Consider the following 17,137-nt stretch of genomic DNA (forward strand, 5'->3'; position numbering starts at 1 on the left):
TCAAATATACAGTTTTATTATCAGTCTATGGACAGAGAAATGCCCGATATCAGACAAAATGGCAGTTTGTTTCAACAACATCCAAATGTAAACAAAATAATTCGTCTGTCTTTGGCTTTTTTCATCTTTTCAACTAAGAAAATATTTAATATAACTCTCAGAAAATATTGTTACTCTTTATAACCGTGCCGTCAAAATAATGACTCATATAGTTTACGGTCCCTTTGATTCTAAAGATGAATTACATGTGCAGATATGAGCATTTGAAAGAACATAGAGTGGAACCCTCCAACACACAGTGCTAACATTTGTTTAGTTTTACAAAACACAAACTTTATCAAACGGAGCCATTCAGTGCACAAATGATGCTAACACCAGCCTGGTCAAATGACATGGTTCAAATATTATGTAATATTCAGCTTTTTAGCTTGAATCTGCAGATATCTGCTGCAGTGTTTGTCTGTTCTCATTTTGTAGATTGAATGAATTGAGTGAATGTTTGGGTAAAATAAACAAACACATACTAACACAGAAAGTAACATACCCTTCAAAAACAGATTTTCCAAAAATCTTTTGTAACATTTTGGGGAAAAAAGATCTTCATTTAACAAACTTTTAAAATTGCATATCAATGATTAGCAAAACAACAAATAGATCCTACTTTTGAGCAAATGAGAGTGGAGGATCCTGCTCCACCAAAAGAAAAGTAACAGATCGCTGATCGAGCTTCCTGTATTTAGTTCAGATTAGTTCTTTCACACAGGACTACTACCTTCTTTCATTTTCTCTTTTCACTCAGCCGGTTCAATGATATCTCTACATGAGTGTGGACTACCTTCACTCTCAAACCAAATAAATTAATTCCACGTTGCACACACAATGTAACAAAATGCCGTCGCGCATAGAAACTAAATCCTATTACTGGCTGGTTAATTGCTAAAATAAAGCAGCCTGTCGGCCCACAGGCCTGTGGCCACCTTCCCTTTAGTCTGTTACTATAAAAAACATAGCTTTGGGACTAGAAACCTTTCTCTCTCTCTCTGTGTGTGTCTCTTTCTCTCCTAAACTGGTCCGAGTCATTTCAGTATGGACCATTTGATCTGCTCCTTGGCCGACTGCAGAACCTGCAGGACACAAAGAGAGAAAAATATGATGTAATAACGTCAGATCAAGGATAAGTCAAAACTATGGAGTTATGAATGCATGGCACTTCTTACATTACATACAACTCTTTAAGTGTTCTGTAGTAACAGGACAGGCCATCATTATGACTTCATGTACCGTGCAACCAGTCAGTTTGTACCGTCTCATTATCATTTTTTTTTAAATTATAAATATAAATGCTTGCAGTCACTGTAGTTTCTGTTCAAATGTTTCACGAGCTTGTACAGTGTTGCAGTACCAAGGGTTACCCCCAGATGTCAGACTGAGCACATGATTAGACTGCTGAGCTGCTGAAATGATGAAAATGGTGATTTCTCAAAAACATTTGATCACTGTCTGGAGACCATCTGAAGACCATTGCTACCCCTATGAGGAAAAGCTGTCCCTCCATGAAGAAGACTCTCGAGTTTCTCTTGGTTTGTTTGTCATCAACTTTCCACAGTTTGTGTCATCTTCAATCAACACTTCATTTCAGCACTGAGGGTGTTATTACTCATTTTAACAGCAGGGGGCAAACGGAGCTCAGGTAACGTTCACTGCGGTGTGGGATCCTGGGAAATGCAGTCTTGCATAAAGATGTGTGTACACATGCTGTTTGCCACAAAATGCAGTACTTTACCTAAACATTAATATTATTATTGTATGTTGTAATAATCGAATCAGATAGTAGTATAACACTCTGCTGTGGCATTTTCAGTTCTGCAGGGCTTAACTTGTATCGGAGCATTTTAACTTGACAAAGATCCAAATACTAACTCCACCTCTGATCAACAAACCCTTTGAACTGGTGTGACAGTAGCACTTTGTCCGTCTCACATGATGTCTCCCTCTAGCTCTTAACATTTGTCAGTGTGACATTGTTGACAAGGTGTAATAACGCTCCTCGTTCTGCATGTTTGATATTTGTAGCTCGCTGAACACTACTCATCCATTTTACAACCCTGTATAAAAATCACATGTTACGTGAGTGACAGCAAGCAAAGGGACAGCTCTTCCCCTGAGTTTGTCTTTAGGACAGCGCTTCTATCTGGGCTATGTGACATTTTTCAAGGGTACTTGGGTCGCCCAGGAGAAGGCACTGCCTTAAAGACAAAGCTCTGAGAACAAAAGACTCTTGTGCTCAGTAAAGATTACATAAAAGACTGTAACATGATTGGACTGCAGCCTTGCTCGGGAAGGTGTACAATGATACGCATCTCTGGCTATTTTTAGGGAGGTATATGTTACCATATAGAGTATCTACCTGCCTAGAGGCAGAAACTCGCATATACGCACCACAGACTGTAGCATTATGACATACAATATGTTACAATAGACTTCAGAATCCCTGTGGGGGAAGAAATCCAGCTACAAATGAATTTCTCTGACCTTTAAAAAATTTTGTCAGCCAGCGTGCGGCCCAGTATTGACTTTATAATGTTATGGTGCAGTATTATCACAGTATGTGGTGTGCAGCGCTCACAGAAGAATCAGCTTAGCAGTGCAGTTGTGAAGTTGGTAGAGACTTACGTTAGTGGTGAGAGCCAGTTTCTTTGTTATGTGCTGTCAGGGGTTAAAGAAAAGCTTTGAGCATGAGTGCAAACACACAAGACACTCTACTACAAGCACAGAGACATGCCCATGCACATCATATCAGAAAAACACTTCTGCTTTAGTGATAGAGAGGAGCTCTCTGATCAGCAGTTCCACGTCTGTCCACTACTTAGAGGGTGTTGATCCGCTTTATCCGTTTATTTATCCATCAATCCATTCATTCACAGTTGAGCCTGTTAGTGCTGCCCGGTGCTGATACATAAGCTTAGCATGCAGCCCGTGGTGAATTTGCAGACAGATGTGAAACTGCTATCAGAGAGAAGCAGCTGTAAGATTCACGTGCTAATAACAGTACAGAAACTAGGTGATACATGCAGTGTGTGCAGCCAGCATTGTGTGTCTGTGCATGTGTATAAGTAACTGTATCTGCAGGTATGTGTGAGCTAAGTTTTGATGATCCTTTGACCCAAGGCAGTACAAGCACTGTTGCATTCCCGCTTTTTCATCAGACAATAGTTTAGCTTCTCATCAGCTGTTTATGAAGTCATCTGCATTCATATGGAGAGATCTGTTTATAGAGATTAGCAGAAATGTGTCTCATCATTCTGTTGTATGAAGTCCTGGATATCTGCTGTTGGACACTGAGTGTTGGCCCCAAAGGCTAAATCAGCTTCAGTTGATTGGTTCTGAGACTGAATGAGAGACTGATAGCACTCTCATATCTGTACAGTAAATATGAAGCTGGAGTTAGCTTAGCTCACTACTGGTATGTGGATTCTGCTAACCAGTGGCTTTCCGTAGCTTCATATTTAATGTACAGACACGAGAGTGCAATCAATCCTGTTCTACAACTTTTATAGTGGTTCAAAGATCTGATCTGAAGCACAGACAGAGTTAGTGGTTAATATTTGTCACACTGCATTTGTTCTCCTTCAGCTCTCGCAACGTTGTTATTATTTTGTAAAATTGGTGAAATATTTGCTAAAAAGTGTGCGCAAGGAGACCTCAGACCACAGATGTGTTTTTTTTTGTGCCTAAACAATAAGTTAAAGACAAAATTTCCCCCAGCATGCATTGTTGCAGGGAAACATAAAGTGCATAAAGTATTATGTATCTACAATATGTGTGTTTGCATCTGCATGTATCTACGAGTGCTTTGGACTCAACTCATATGCATGTGTTTACAAGTCTGTCAGTATCATTTACGTGTGTGTGTGTGTGTGTGTGTGTGTGTGTGTGTGTGTCTCTCTGTGTGTTACCTGGGCCACGCTTTGTTCAGATAATGGGTTTTCATCCGCCTGCAAAACAAAATGACAGCGTCAATGTGTGTACGAGGGGAAAATGCAAAGCTCATGCAAAACACACACACACACACACATACACACACACACGCACACACACAATACAAAGACGGAGCACTGCATTAGATCTGTAGAAAACACCATTACATACTGCGGGTCAGTGACATTTAAAGCACAGCTCAGCCAATCACAGCTCTTATTAGAATTTATGGCCGTGCTAACGGAGAGAATGCATGGACAGATATTCTACATGGACAGTTGTGTTCCCCGGAGGATGAAGCAAAAACACTCAGTTATGTTTCAAATGACAGAAAAGTGTTAGTCAGCATGCTCTCTCACCATGTTTTTACTTCATCTGTCTCTATCTCACTCGCATTCATTCATTCTCTCTCCATCTTTCTCCTCATCTCCTCCTCATCGCCCTCACCCTCTGTCTGCCTGTCTGTCTGTGTGTCTGTCTGTCTACAGCAGCTGGCTCCTGTCTGTTTGTCCCTCTAGGTTACCGGTGATGTAATCAAACAGAACGAAGCCATAGGCCTGCTCTGACATTAGCTGACACCAATTGGAAGAAGAGAGACAGGGAGAGGGGGAGAAAGAAAGGTAAAGCAGGTAAGAGGAGGCAGGAAGCCAGTGAGAGTCTTTATGTTGTCATTCTGAACAGCTGCTCATTTGATTCTTACAGTGATTCAAATCAATAAATACTTTGATATGATTGGTAGTTGGGAATGATTGACAGTCATCTTACCCTGTAGTTGACCTTCTGTAGGACCTGCTGAGGGTCACTCTCCAGAATAACCCTGGCAACACGATAAAGGAACCAATCAGGGGCCGAGTACAGCACGAGCGGGACTGACATTTAATGACATTTTATAGACTGAACAGTGATTTAAATAATGAATAACGGCATTAAGGATAATTGTAAGTTAACTCACATGTAAGATAATACATTAATGTGTTTGTGCAGTGATTTGATGGATGGATAAACGTGCAGGTACTGTGTGTGTGTGCTCAAACTCTAATCAGCTGTTATTTCTCTCTTACCCTCCGTCAATGATTTCGTCCACGACCAGGAACACTCCTTCCATGTTGTCCAGCAAACACCTACGCTCCACATTTTTCCTGCAGAAAAAAAACAACAACAATCAGCCACATCCAGTCCATAACACTCTGAATATCAAACATTTGGACTATTCTCCCAAAATATAGGAACAGTTTGACATTTTAGGTGCAGTTATTTTCAATGTTGGAGTCAGAAATGTTTCGCTTGGCTTACCATAAGGACTTGATGCAGAAGAGGAAAAGCTAGCTACTTACACTCCAATACTACATTCAGGACATTTACATATTGCACCGTGCAACATAGCCTATAATCTCTCATACTGTATAATAATATAAACTCTCCATGCCTCTGTCGCTCACACTCTGCATTACTACTGCATCGGTTCCCATAGCAACAACATCAGCCACTGTTTGGCTGATAATGTTGCAGTCAACAGTGAGGGATCTTGGTGTGCAACACACACACACACACACACACACACACACACACACACACACACACACACACATAGACGGTGAAAACTAATCTCTAAAATGTTGAATCCATATCTAGGCATCACTGTGTCGTCATTCAGCCGCCTTGTTTGTCAAATATCATTTCTCTAATTAAATCACGATTGACTTTCAGGTAGACAGTACACACTGCTGTTCAATTGGACATCTAATTCAACAAGGAGACTCATTATCTGGCCGAGAGGCTCTGGTGGACTGATGGCAGTGTTAGTGTGGAGATTAGCACTGATGGTGCTGAGGTTACATGCACTGGAACTCTTTAATCACGTTTGTGCGTGTTCACAGAGAAAGGTCTGTTTAAAATGTCACCGTCGCTTAAGCTGTTAGATATCATGAGCATTGTTCTTTTGAAACACTGTTTTTTTGGGGGGGGGGTTACATATAAAATATCATAAATGTATCAGTTAACTTATTCACGTACCTGAGGATCTGACTGAGGGACTCAAACAGGCAGTTCAGTACTGACATCAGCATCAGCTGGAGAGAGAAAAAGAAAAGTAATTATTAAATTTAAAGGTGCATTCATCGGTTTTTGTGGCCATGTGGGTGCAAATTTCAAGAACAAGTTACAAAAATGTGATATGTGTTAGAAAACTATGGCCTGTTGACACATCCTGCAGACACAGAGCAACACTAGCATTCACTTAGAGTCATGTTTGTGTCCACCTGAAGAACTGAAGTCCATTATTCACCGTCCTTTTAGCTTACCACCAACTCTTGAGATAAATATCTGTCTCTTTAGCTGCTAAATGCCACACCATGTTCACCAGCTAGTGACTGTCTGCTGTTTGTTGCTGTGCAGGTAGTGACACTAAGGCTTTATCAGAGCTTTTTTGCTGCCTTTAAGAATTTTTTGACAGGTGAAGCTAAATAGTGTTTTTGCACCAAGTCTAGCAAAGCCCCACCACTCTTCTCTTTTAGCTATATTTAGCATCACTGTCAGGCTACTTAAAGGAACGTTTTCAATCCCCCTAATCTCATGTAGTAAGAACTCAATCCCTTCAGGCTCACAGAAGGGAAACATCTCTGCACAGGACTGAAATAAACTCCAAGATCCTAATAATTTATAAATGCCAGCTCCCACCTGTACAGGTAAAACAAGCTCCTAGTCATTTGTTAATTAGTTTTCTGACCAACCTTTAAGCTTGGATTTCTCCAGACCAACAGTCCATAATTAATCATTTGCTTACTCCTGAAAATGAACTTGATCTGTTGTAAACCTCAATTTCAAAAACATTAAATTCGCAAGTTAAGTTAATTTTTAAGGGGTACAAGACTTCCACCTTAATTTATTTAAAATACTTCAAAATACTCAACATTAATTATCATTTTATGGTGTTATTAAGGTTGGCTTCATTAGAGGTTTGAAATATTTTAAGGTGCAATATAATGTTAAAAAGGGATCTTTATTCAATATCCATGTTATTTATAGCCTATATTTGGCATAAATTAATTAGCAAATTAAAGGATTTTAGCACATTTGTTGGGTTTTAATGGGTTCCTGTATTGAATCAGTGATGTCATTCAATCTACTCTTATACGTACCCCTTAATTTGGACCTTAACAGGAGGAAAGTTATGCACAGTTCATGTTTTATTTAAAAATTGTAGCAGAGAATATTCACCAACAGAAACACTGCTGTTCAGTTTGAGTAACATTTGTTCAGACATGTGAGCTTCCAGAGAAACCTAAATTTGCCCTACCTCATTCTCCTGAGAACTTCCCACCACGTAGAAGAAGAGATCTATACTGCTCTTGTAGACAATGGTCATCCCCTCGAGGAAAGCAATCTCATCTACGGAGAGCAGGAGGAGAGAGGGATGGGTTAGGGATAAAAAGAGGGTCGTATAAATCATAAATCAAAAAAATATATTAACAAAGACGGAATAGAACAGTTACAGAAGATGAGGAAGCAACAGTGACAGGCAAGGATGAAGAAAGGTGAGGTGAAAAAAAGACTAATAGAACTTGATAGAGAGGGATGAAGGAGATGAGAGAAAATAAGATAGAAAGAAAGCTGTACAATGAGGAAGGAGGTAGGGAGGGAAGGAGACAAGGAAGGGTGAGAGGAACAGAGGGAGTGAAGGGGATGCTTTAAGGAAGGGAAGAGTGGGACAAAAGGGGGGATGTGGTGGGAGGAGAGGGGATATAGCATGACATGGGAGAAGAAAGAGAAGAAAGAAGAGGAGAAAAGGAGGAATGAAGGAGGAGTTTAGAACAAAAGGAGGAATATACTGGGTGGATGAAAAGGAGAACAGGAGCAGAGACTCAGGTGTCAGCCGTGTGAAACTTTGAATCCTACTTCACATGAAATATCTAATTTATTCTGCAGAAAACTCTTGAATATGCCAATAATAATTATGTTTTTATAAGTTAGTAGAAAATCCTAAAGCCACCATTTACCAGATTTCAAAGTTCACATTGTAGTACAGTACGAGCATGTTGGGGCTCTGCAGCAGAAACCAGGCTCATGTTAAACGCTTTAGGCTAGTATCATGTACACGTGTTGGGCTACGAGATGGTGGAATGTATAACAGATGACACTGGAGACGTATGTGAGTTTTCAGTACAATATCTAGGGAGGGCACGCACGAGATCAGAAACAACCTACTGTCTGCTTTGTGCGTCTTGTTGAAGACGTTCTTCTCAAAGTTCTTCTGGTCCTTCATGGAGGGGTAAAGCTCCCGGTCATAGTACTGAAACAGACACATACATTACATGAAGTATGATACTAACACTGCTGGGATAAGGGTTTCATTTCCTTTGGGGTTATTCCAACTAAACGTGTAAGAATGGTATGCGTAGACATCTTGGTCCATTAAAGTTGTAATGCTTACAATTTACATGAAATCTTACCTGTTTTTTGTTACTTTTTATGGCCAAAATTTGATCAGCAATATGTATTCAATGTATTCTCTTTCTGAAATGAGCTCTCAAGGCAGTATTTTTTACTGTTTGTGGCGGAGTCTGCCATTTCTGTGCTGGATTCAAATTGCCTTCACAAACACAAGGGATTTACCGGAACCCACACAGCATGTAATTCAGAGTTACTATTAGTAATTTAAAGTGTGTGTACAGGTGTTTTATAGTACTACTGTAAGTAGGTTACAAATTTGACAAAGTATGTTGGCGAGCGGTTAGAAATAAGTTAACGGACCAGACCTCTGCAGCTCACATACTAGCATAACACAATCAAAATATCTAACAAACTGTCATCCATTAAGTTGCATTATGGCTAATGTAGGCACTAGGTTTTGACAAGGAAATAGAACCCATAAATTAAAGAAAACATAAAGTAGTTCTGCTCATTTTGGTCCTTTTAGAAAACATCAAGAGTACAACAGTGTTTATAGGAGTGCAATGCTAAGCTAAGCTAACTGGCTGCTACTGGCTGGGCTAAATGTAAAATTACAGGTATGGTCCTTTAAACCTTACCTTGGACAGAAGTCTGTTGCCATCATTGTCAAGTATGAAAACAGCTTTCACTGTATAGAGGGAAGGTTCCTGCAACAATACACAGAAAGAAGATCTTAAATATTTTAGTTTTGCTGAGTCACCTAAGAGAAATATCTAGGACAGGGAGAGGTCTTTATAATACCACACCTACAATCAAAAGCATTCTCATGACCAGCGTGTTGTCAAGCTTTATTGTCCAGATAAAACCTGCTGTTCCAGGAACACCCTGCTTTACGTCGACTCTGGTCCACTCATCCAGTCGAACCACTCTACGTTCAACCCCAGCCTGTATTCTTTCAGTTCCATTGTGGTCATTTATCCAGGGTTGTTGTGCACTTTGTTTTCCAGGTGTGGAAATGACCAAATACATTGTCAACACATCACTCATCTATCCATCCATCCATCCATTGAAGGGTTTTCAGACCCGGGACAAAGTTCTGTTATGCACTGACTAGCATAGATTCACAGTCAGAGTGTATCACAGAACTTAGACCAGGAACTTACAACATCCTGTGTCCTGTATTGGGAGAAGGAAGATGTATTTGGATTGACCATCCTTTGTTCCATAAAAAGTACTGGTCTAATATTGACTCAACTTGAAGGGTTGAGTTCACAAAACAGTATTGTTTGTGATGTATCAACAGATGCGGTAGGTCCTCATCCACGGAGTCTGCCATGTTTCTACAGACGCCCAGAACAGACAAACTGTCCTCAAACTAAACACTGGCTTAAGACAGGGTCTATCACGTTCTTTATGAGTTTTGCAGCCACCATAGTTTCTCCTTCACACTAGGAAAGAGAGGGTGAGGCGACAGGGTTGTAAGCAGCTACAATACCTTTAACTCCTCTACAATAACAGTTTACATTATCATGCATTTGATTCAGATATATCGACCGTATTATAACCTCTATTACTTTTCACTCTAAATGGTTTGTTGGTTTAGTCAGTCGGCGCAACAAGTACAACTAGCAGTGCAACCTGTTTAAAAGATCTCCACTTCATAAACTTACTGGAGGCTAAACTAAACCAAGTATAAACTTTCAGCTGGTGCAACCGGCTGCTGATATGGGTCCTGCCCTATCCTCAGGGGAGAAGCTCTTGAAAAAACATGATAGATGATAATGAACACACCATATCACTAAAATGATTTACTTATGCTTAAAACTTGCTTGATAGATAATATATATCTAAATGTGACAGCGTGTTGTTAACATCAGATGATTGTGAATAAGTGAGGAAATTAGAAGGGCTTGTCTGTGTTCTCTGCAAGATTAAATGATCAGGAACTGACTGTTATTTATTCCAACAACAGCCTGAGTCTAAATGTCAGCAGAAAGCTTGCTTGACTCACTGAAAGTCACTTCAAATCAACATGACAGCTTAATGTAAAAATTGGCTGTTTGGTTTAAATATAATGGTTTTCTCTGGTGTGCATGTTTATAAGTAGGTCATGGATTCAGACAAAACCAGAAGACCAATTTAGATGTCTGGAGACAGATCGCTAAAAACAACAGCAAGGCTTCTTGCAATTTGGTCTTGGCAGTTGTCTCAACTGCAATTTTGATTTGCTTTTTGCTTTTTACAACATTATGAAGACAATGTACTGACAGGACTGGCTAGTCGTTCAGCTGATGCTATAATAAAGAATAACTGGCGGTAACTGAGACCTTCATCAGTTTTTCTAACAATGACCATAAAAGCATTTTTCATGAAGCAGAAAAAGACTTGCAGATGTACATTTATTAATTTTTTTGCTTCCATCTGCTTTGCTAAACCGAACCAGATCACTAACAGTTACTCTTATTTATATACTAGAGGAAAACCTTACAGAAAACCTTAAACCTTACAGCGAGCTTTGTGATGTCTTTAAAACTAAATTTCAGATTCAACTAGAAATACAACAAAAGATGTATGGCACGAAACAGGAAGAGGTATTATTCTTCCAGAGGGAATGGAGCAAGATATTTTACATTTTGTAAAATATGCCAATTTGTTTTCTTTCCAAGAGATAGCTGGAGCCAGCAGCTGGTTAGCGTTTAGCAAACAGCAGGAAACCAGCTAGCAGTATGCAAACACTGAAATGTAATTTTTACACTTTAGTTTTTGAACATATTAATACTGTTGGTGCGCTTTAAAAGTTTTGTTAGGTGAATTTTGGTAAGAGCCGTGCTAACTGTTTTTAGTCTTTGTGCTAAGCTAAGCTAAGCTAAGCTAAGCTAACCTAAGCTAAGGTAACCAGCTGCTAGCGACAGCTTTTTTAATTGCAAATTAATGTAATACTTTGTATCAGATGACCGCCAATTTTCTGGATTTGGAGCAAATCCAATCAGATTTGATGATTATTTGCTTTTGTTATCTTTTTTCTATCAATGCAAGTAATATTTTTGATTTATGAATTAGGGGCTTTATTCTTTTCTTTAGACTTGATGTAGAAGATGAGTAGATACACATATTGCTCATTAAACTGAGCACAAGAAGTGATAAGAGGATTAAATATATAAACGATTGTGCTGGTTTCATTTTTAGTTATCTTGCTTTTGGATTTATGGCTTCCTCATGACGACCAGCTGCAGGTCATGTCTGATGTAACGCTTTGTTGATATTTGTTCTTGTTTACATGATTTTTATTCTTCATCCACATCATTCTCTATTTGCACAATGTAGTGTGACATATATCCATTTTACAAACTGCACATCTGTAATTCCTTTCAACTCTAAGTAACGTCACTGTCACCTCCAACCTTAGTGATCATCTTACAGCAGCAGTTCTTGCCACCTTTTCATGCAGCTGCTCTGCATTTAGAAATCCCCACACAGTCAGTAGGTGTTGAGATCTACAATCATCTAGTATCACAAGACTAGGTCGCTCTGGCTGACTGCCCTCCTCATAAACTTTGATGCTGCTTTTTTTCATTTTACTAGACAGCTAGGCTAGCTAACGGCACTATTTTAAGATCCTGATGTGTTTAACAAAGTGACAAAAAACACTACAAAACAGTTAAAGTAAAGTCACTTAGTTAAGCATGAAAAAGGCCTTAAAGGTATTCACTAAGGTTGGAGGTAAAGGTAACTTTTAATGTTTTTCCACTTAAAAATGATCCTTTTATATCTACAGTGGGATACTGAACCTGTTTCTACAGTAGCCTGGAGCAGACAAACTAAATAATGACTCTAAACAGGGTCCTTGACCAGGGTCCTTGTTTCTCCTTCGTAGTAGGAAGATGAGGGTGATTTGAGGAGACTGCAATGCATTGATTAGTCCACTAGATGCAACTAAATTCTACACACTGGACCTTTAAGTAGTTTTTAAATGCATGACTTTTCAATGGATGGCGTACAAATACCACGCCACTTCAAGGATTTACAGATGAATTTTGAATGTACAGGACAAAGTCACTTTGTTGTCATGGTAATAGAAATAGAAGTGATTAATGTTGTTAAACAGTTTGGTTAGAGTTTAGGAAAATGTCACATTACGTACGTTAACTAGTAGTTGACGGTGTCTTGGGGTCAAGTTTTGTATTTTATCCATCCATCCATCCATCCATCCATCCATCCATCCTAACCTCCTCCATACAGTGACTTTCTCACTCAGTTTTTTCTTGATGACATTCGTGCATTAAATGACACGCCATCTCTGCAATATAACTCAGTAGATACTGGTGTGAAATGACACCTGAAAAACAAAAAATGTGTTGTGTGATAAAAAGCAAATTGACTTAACACATTACTGTGTTATTCATACACTGTGTAGCGATACCAGGCTGGAGTTTGGCTTGTAACGCAACATTTTTAAGCGATCAAAAGCTATTACAGATTGTTTCCCACACTGGTGAAAATGACACCTGTAGAGAGAGACACACACAGACACACAGAGAGGGAGGAGAGGTGGGAGGCAAGGAGCGAGAGAAAGAAGAAAGACAGAGAGAGCTGAGAGTAGGAAAGCAGAACAAGGAAAGCGAGAGAAAGATACATTCACCAAGAAGTTCAAAGCAAGAGACAAGCAAGCAAGAGATGAGAAAGAGCTGTGGTGGAACAAGTACACAAATGATTTACTTTAGTGTTACAGTACTCTGCACATTAGTAAAAACATGCATTTTACCAGCAAAATGACTTTTCTGAACTGTAGCCACAAGTAGCAAATACAGAGTAACAGTAGCTATGGGATCATACAAAAAAGACAAAAACTGATGCAGTAAATCAATAAGGTTTGCAAAAATCAGTTCAAGATAAAGCCACCAAAAGCCACTGGTCATACCAGACCGAGTAAGCCCTGAGTGTACTCAACTGACCAGTGGTGCATGAATCAAACTATAAACTCTTCACTGGTAAGAGGAAGAATGTGCTATTTTTTTCAGTTAAACAACGTTGCTTTAAAGTTAAAATACTCACGATACAGATGTGTTATTGGATCAGTCTATTATTATGCATTTATATACATAGCATTTTAACATTGTAGTTTGCTGATGTGGCGCAGATTTCTTCAGATCTTTTACTTAAAGGTCCAGTGTGTAGGATTTAGTGGCATCTAGTGGTGTATTTGCTGACTGCAACCCCCTCGCCTCATCCTCTCCTTCCTGGGAGGAACTACAGTGACTGCGGAAAAAAAAAACATGAAAGTCCATATCTAGAGCCAGTGTAGCCAGCTAGTTTGTCTGTTTTGTAGAAACATGGATGTTCAACATGGCAGACTCCATGCATTAATGTAAAGTAGAATGTGACTGGTTTAGTTGGTAGGACTAGTTTAATCTATAACCGTGTCTGATATTTTAAAATGATCACGTGTAAAATATGAGTTGACGTGGTGGCGTAAATAGTTCAGTATTTCCCTCTGAATCTGACAACCAGTAGCATCTCGGACGTATAAGTAATGTACTTCCATATATAATGAAAGTACACAGATCAAGCACAAGCACTTTAAAAGTGTAAAATGACTTGTTTTCTTTATATACTGTTGGACAGTTTATCTTGTAACAAAGCAGCACACTGTATAGGCTGATCATGTGTTTTGTATGTGACATAATGCAAAGTAATTCATATAACATAAATACACGTAAGATCACAGTATTTCCCATCTGAATACAAGTATTAAAGTACTTTATGTAGCCCACACTACATGAGTGAATGTACTCCAGTTTTCCAGCGCGAGGAAGAGTGAAAAAAAAGAGAGAGGAATGTGATAGAGACATTAGAACAGCTGAAGATTAAAGAGTGAAGGAGTGAGGGAGAGGCTGAATAAATGGTGCGCGAGGCACACGAGGAGAGAGAGAGACAGAGAGAGAGAGAGAGAGAGAGAGAGAGAGAGAGAGAGATCGGTGGACGTGGCACCTACTCTGCTCTACACGTCAACCGATCTGTGCACACATGCTCAACACAAGCAGACATTTAAACACACAGAGCCGCTCTGACTTCAACGCGCACACGAACTCGCACGCGTACACGCACACACACACACACACACACACACACACACACACACACACACACACACACACACACACACTACTTCTAATACGTGACACAGACACGATTGTGTATCTACAAGTGGTTCCTGCAGGTCCCTAAAGCTTTTCTGTCCTGTTGCGCTCTGCAACCGGACTGACCGTGGATAAGCTGTGGATCAGGCAGGCGTTAAGTTAACACCGGACAAGTTGTTGCACTGTAACTGTAACAGACTATCTTTACTATTTTTACACGCACAGACAGAAGGGGGGGGGGGGGTCTTTGAAGCGCACTGAAACACTGAGCTCAGATCAGGCCTGCGCGTCCACACTCACATAACATGACGCCCGATCACACACACACACACACACACACACACACACACTGATGAATTCAAGAATAAATACAACCTGTTTCTGATTTATGAACAGCCAAGCCTCCCTCCGCCTCCCCCCTCCCTTACCCCCTCCTCTCCAGCAGCCCACCACCGAAACTGCCATAATGCAACAAATGTCCCGCAGGGTAATAATAATAATAATAATGATAATAATAATAAACACTCCATAAACTCACTGCCGAGCGCATAACACTCCTCCAACCCCCCTAATCATGCCGGTTCCTGAGCCCTGTGAAACGGCGGAGAGGCTCACCAGAGACGCTGAGTCCATCGCTGCCGCCGCCGCCGTGCTCGCTCGGTGTGTTGACGTGGACAGCTCTGAGCTGTCACACCGAGATCACTGCTGCTTTTTTTTTTTTTTTTTTACGGAGCCGCCCGCGCGCGTTCCCGCTCCCGCAGCAGTCAAACGGATAGAACTACAGGAGAAGAGCCGAGCGCGCTCCCGACACTCCTCCTCCTCGAGCTTTCGGCCCTTTCACAATAAAAGTCTTTGTGCTCATTCATTTTTTTCCCCCCTGAGATGTTTAGATTGTGTATTCAGATGTGTTCATGATGTTAGAGGATAACATGTAAGTTCTGTGCAGTAAATGTATTCACTCACATTGGATTTGGGACCCTCGCATTGAGTTTAGCATTTTCTCATATTGTGTTTTGTGTTCCCTCACACTGAGTTTTCTGTTTTCTCATGTTAATTTATGTTCCCTTGCAGTGAGTTTAGTTCCCCCCCTCCATTGAGTTTGGCATTCCATCGCATTAAGTTTTGTGCTACCCCTGCATTCAGTCTTGCATTCCCTCGCAATGAATTTTGCATTTTCTGGCTCTGGGTTTTGTGTTGTGCTTTATGTTCCTGAGCATTAAAATTGTGTTCCCTTGCATTAAGTTTTGCATTACCTCTGATTCATCAAGAAAATCTGAGCTGTATTGTGATACAGGTTCATGTATTATGTTGTATATCTCCACTTGTGATCACATCATGAGTGGATGTGCCCTGCTGTTGTGGCTGCTCAGGCACAAGTCTGCATCATGTCGTGATTATGGCTGTGACACATCAGTTTATAATGGTGTCGTACTAACTACATACAGGGGTTGCATGTGTGCAACAGTAAATGTGAATGTGAGTGTTCTCCAACTCCTGTGGTGCATTGGTAACACATCTGTCAAATCTGACTGAAGCACTATGGGTTAAATCCCATGTGACTTAACAATGCTTTCTTCGCCAATGTTAAGAAGACTAATGAGTAATCACAGTAAAGCTATGATAGCTACATTGATACCATCATAGATTTGTCCCTAAAAGCAGCTGTAGTCAGAACATTAACTCCACAGCCACAGCTTCACCCAGCAGGGCCAGGCAGAGCAGCTGCAGCTGTGCTCACAGCCAGTGACTGTCTGAAAGTAATAATAAGCATACATCATGTAAAGTGTCACATTATCTCTCCTTTCTATATCTGCAGAGCGTTTCTCCTAACTGGAAGTATATATATATATATATATAACCCTAAGTGGACTGGAGCAACACACGGTTGTTCCTATGAATTAGGGGTAACATAAAATCTGCAAAAACTGCCACAGTTTGGAAGTAAATTATCTTGTCTTCTCAGAATAACAGATGACAAATAAATGTTTTTGCATTATAAAATGATACATTTCTTGTTATCTTTCAAATGATAATGATATAAGTGTAATAGCAGTTTCATAAATATGGACAGGTGTACATGTGTATTTGTTCTGATTACTTATGACCAAAAAAAGAGCAAATCAACAACTTTACTAACAGCCGAACATCAAGCAAGGCCAACAACACAAGCCATAGCAGCCAGCTAATATTACTGACTAGTCCAACAGCAGTCAGCTCAGCTCGGCCTTTGTCTTTCAGCCTTTTAGTTCACCAAGCTCTCGCCAACGACTAAAAGTCAGTCCCAGATTTACTCTTGTCTCACAGATTCTTGCTTAGTCACTTTAATTTTCTCTCTTAGCTTCCTCTGTCAATGTCCTCTTCGGTCCTTTCTCTTCTGTTATTATGTTGATAAATCCTGCTGAGACTTGCTCAGCTCCGGGTCTAGCACAACACTGGCTTTGATCTCTGTTAACATTAGCCTGCACCGCCAGGCCTGAAAACCCTTGTGTTTCTGGTGGCCAAAAACGCCTGTGGTACAAACACTAACACTGTTACCGGTGCTCTGAGCTCACGGTCTGGGGGCATCAGAGGAAACAACAGAAAACATTTTTCTTATCTAAATATAATCAGTCAATCACAGTCATCCTTGCTTT

The 17,137-nt window shown here is 40.1% G+C and overlaps 1 protein-coding gene across 8 annotated transcripts; it reads right to left on the reverse strand.

The window, feature by feature from the left end:
* Nucleotides 1-15,242, reverse strand: copz2 (COPI coat complex subunit zeta 2). 8 transcript variants are annotated; one of them, XM_027285131.1, is made up of 12 exons: nt 15,120-15,217; nt 13,420-13,623; nt 12,509-12,703; nt 9,006-9,074; nt 8,182-8,266; nt 7,274-7,365; nt 5,992-6,047; nt 5,040-5,117; nt 4,744-4,795; nt 3,957-3,995; nt 2,674-2,706; nt 1-1,124 (listed from the first exon to the last, which is right to left on the reverse strand). In XM_027285131.1, exons 3-12 carry the CDS (start codon nt 12,581-12,583, stop codon nt 1,077-1,079), a joined length of 627 nt encoding a protein of 208 aa, XP_027140932.1. In that variant the 5' UTR covers nt 12,584-12,703; nt 13,420-13,623; nt 15,120-15,217; the 3' UTR covers nt 1-1,076. The 8 variants fall into 8 exon arrangements, 7 of the variants coding, with proteins under 7 accessions (XP_027140932.1, XP_019127009.1, XP_019127010.1 ...); XM_019271464.2 differs by lacking the exon at nt 13,420-13,623 and having other exon boundaries at nt 15,120-15,181; XR_002042731.2 differs by lacking the exons at nt 2,674-2,706; nt 12,509-12,703; nt 13,420-13,623; nt 15,120-15,217 and adding exons at nt 4,426-4,550; nt 9,178-9,440.
* Between the last annotated feature and the right edge of the window lie 1,895 nt (nt 15,243-17,137).

The sequence above is a fragment of the Larimichthys crocea genome, chromosome XII, assembly GCF_000972845.2.
Source record: "Larimichthys crocea isolate SSNF chromosome XII, L_crocea_2.0, whole genome shotgun sequence".
Classification (NCBI taxonomy): Eukaryota; Metazoa; Chordata; class Actinopteri; family Sciaenidae; genus Larimichthys; species Larimichthys crocea.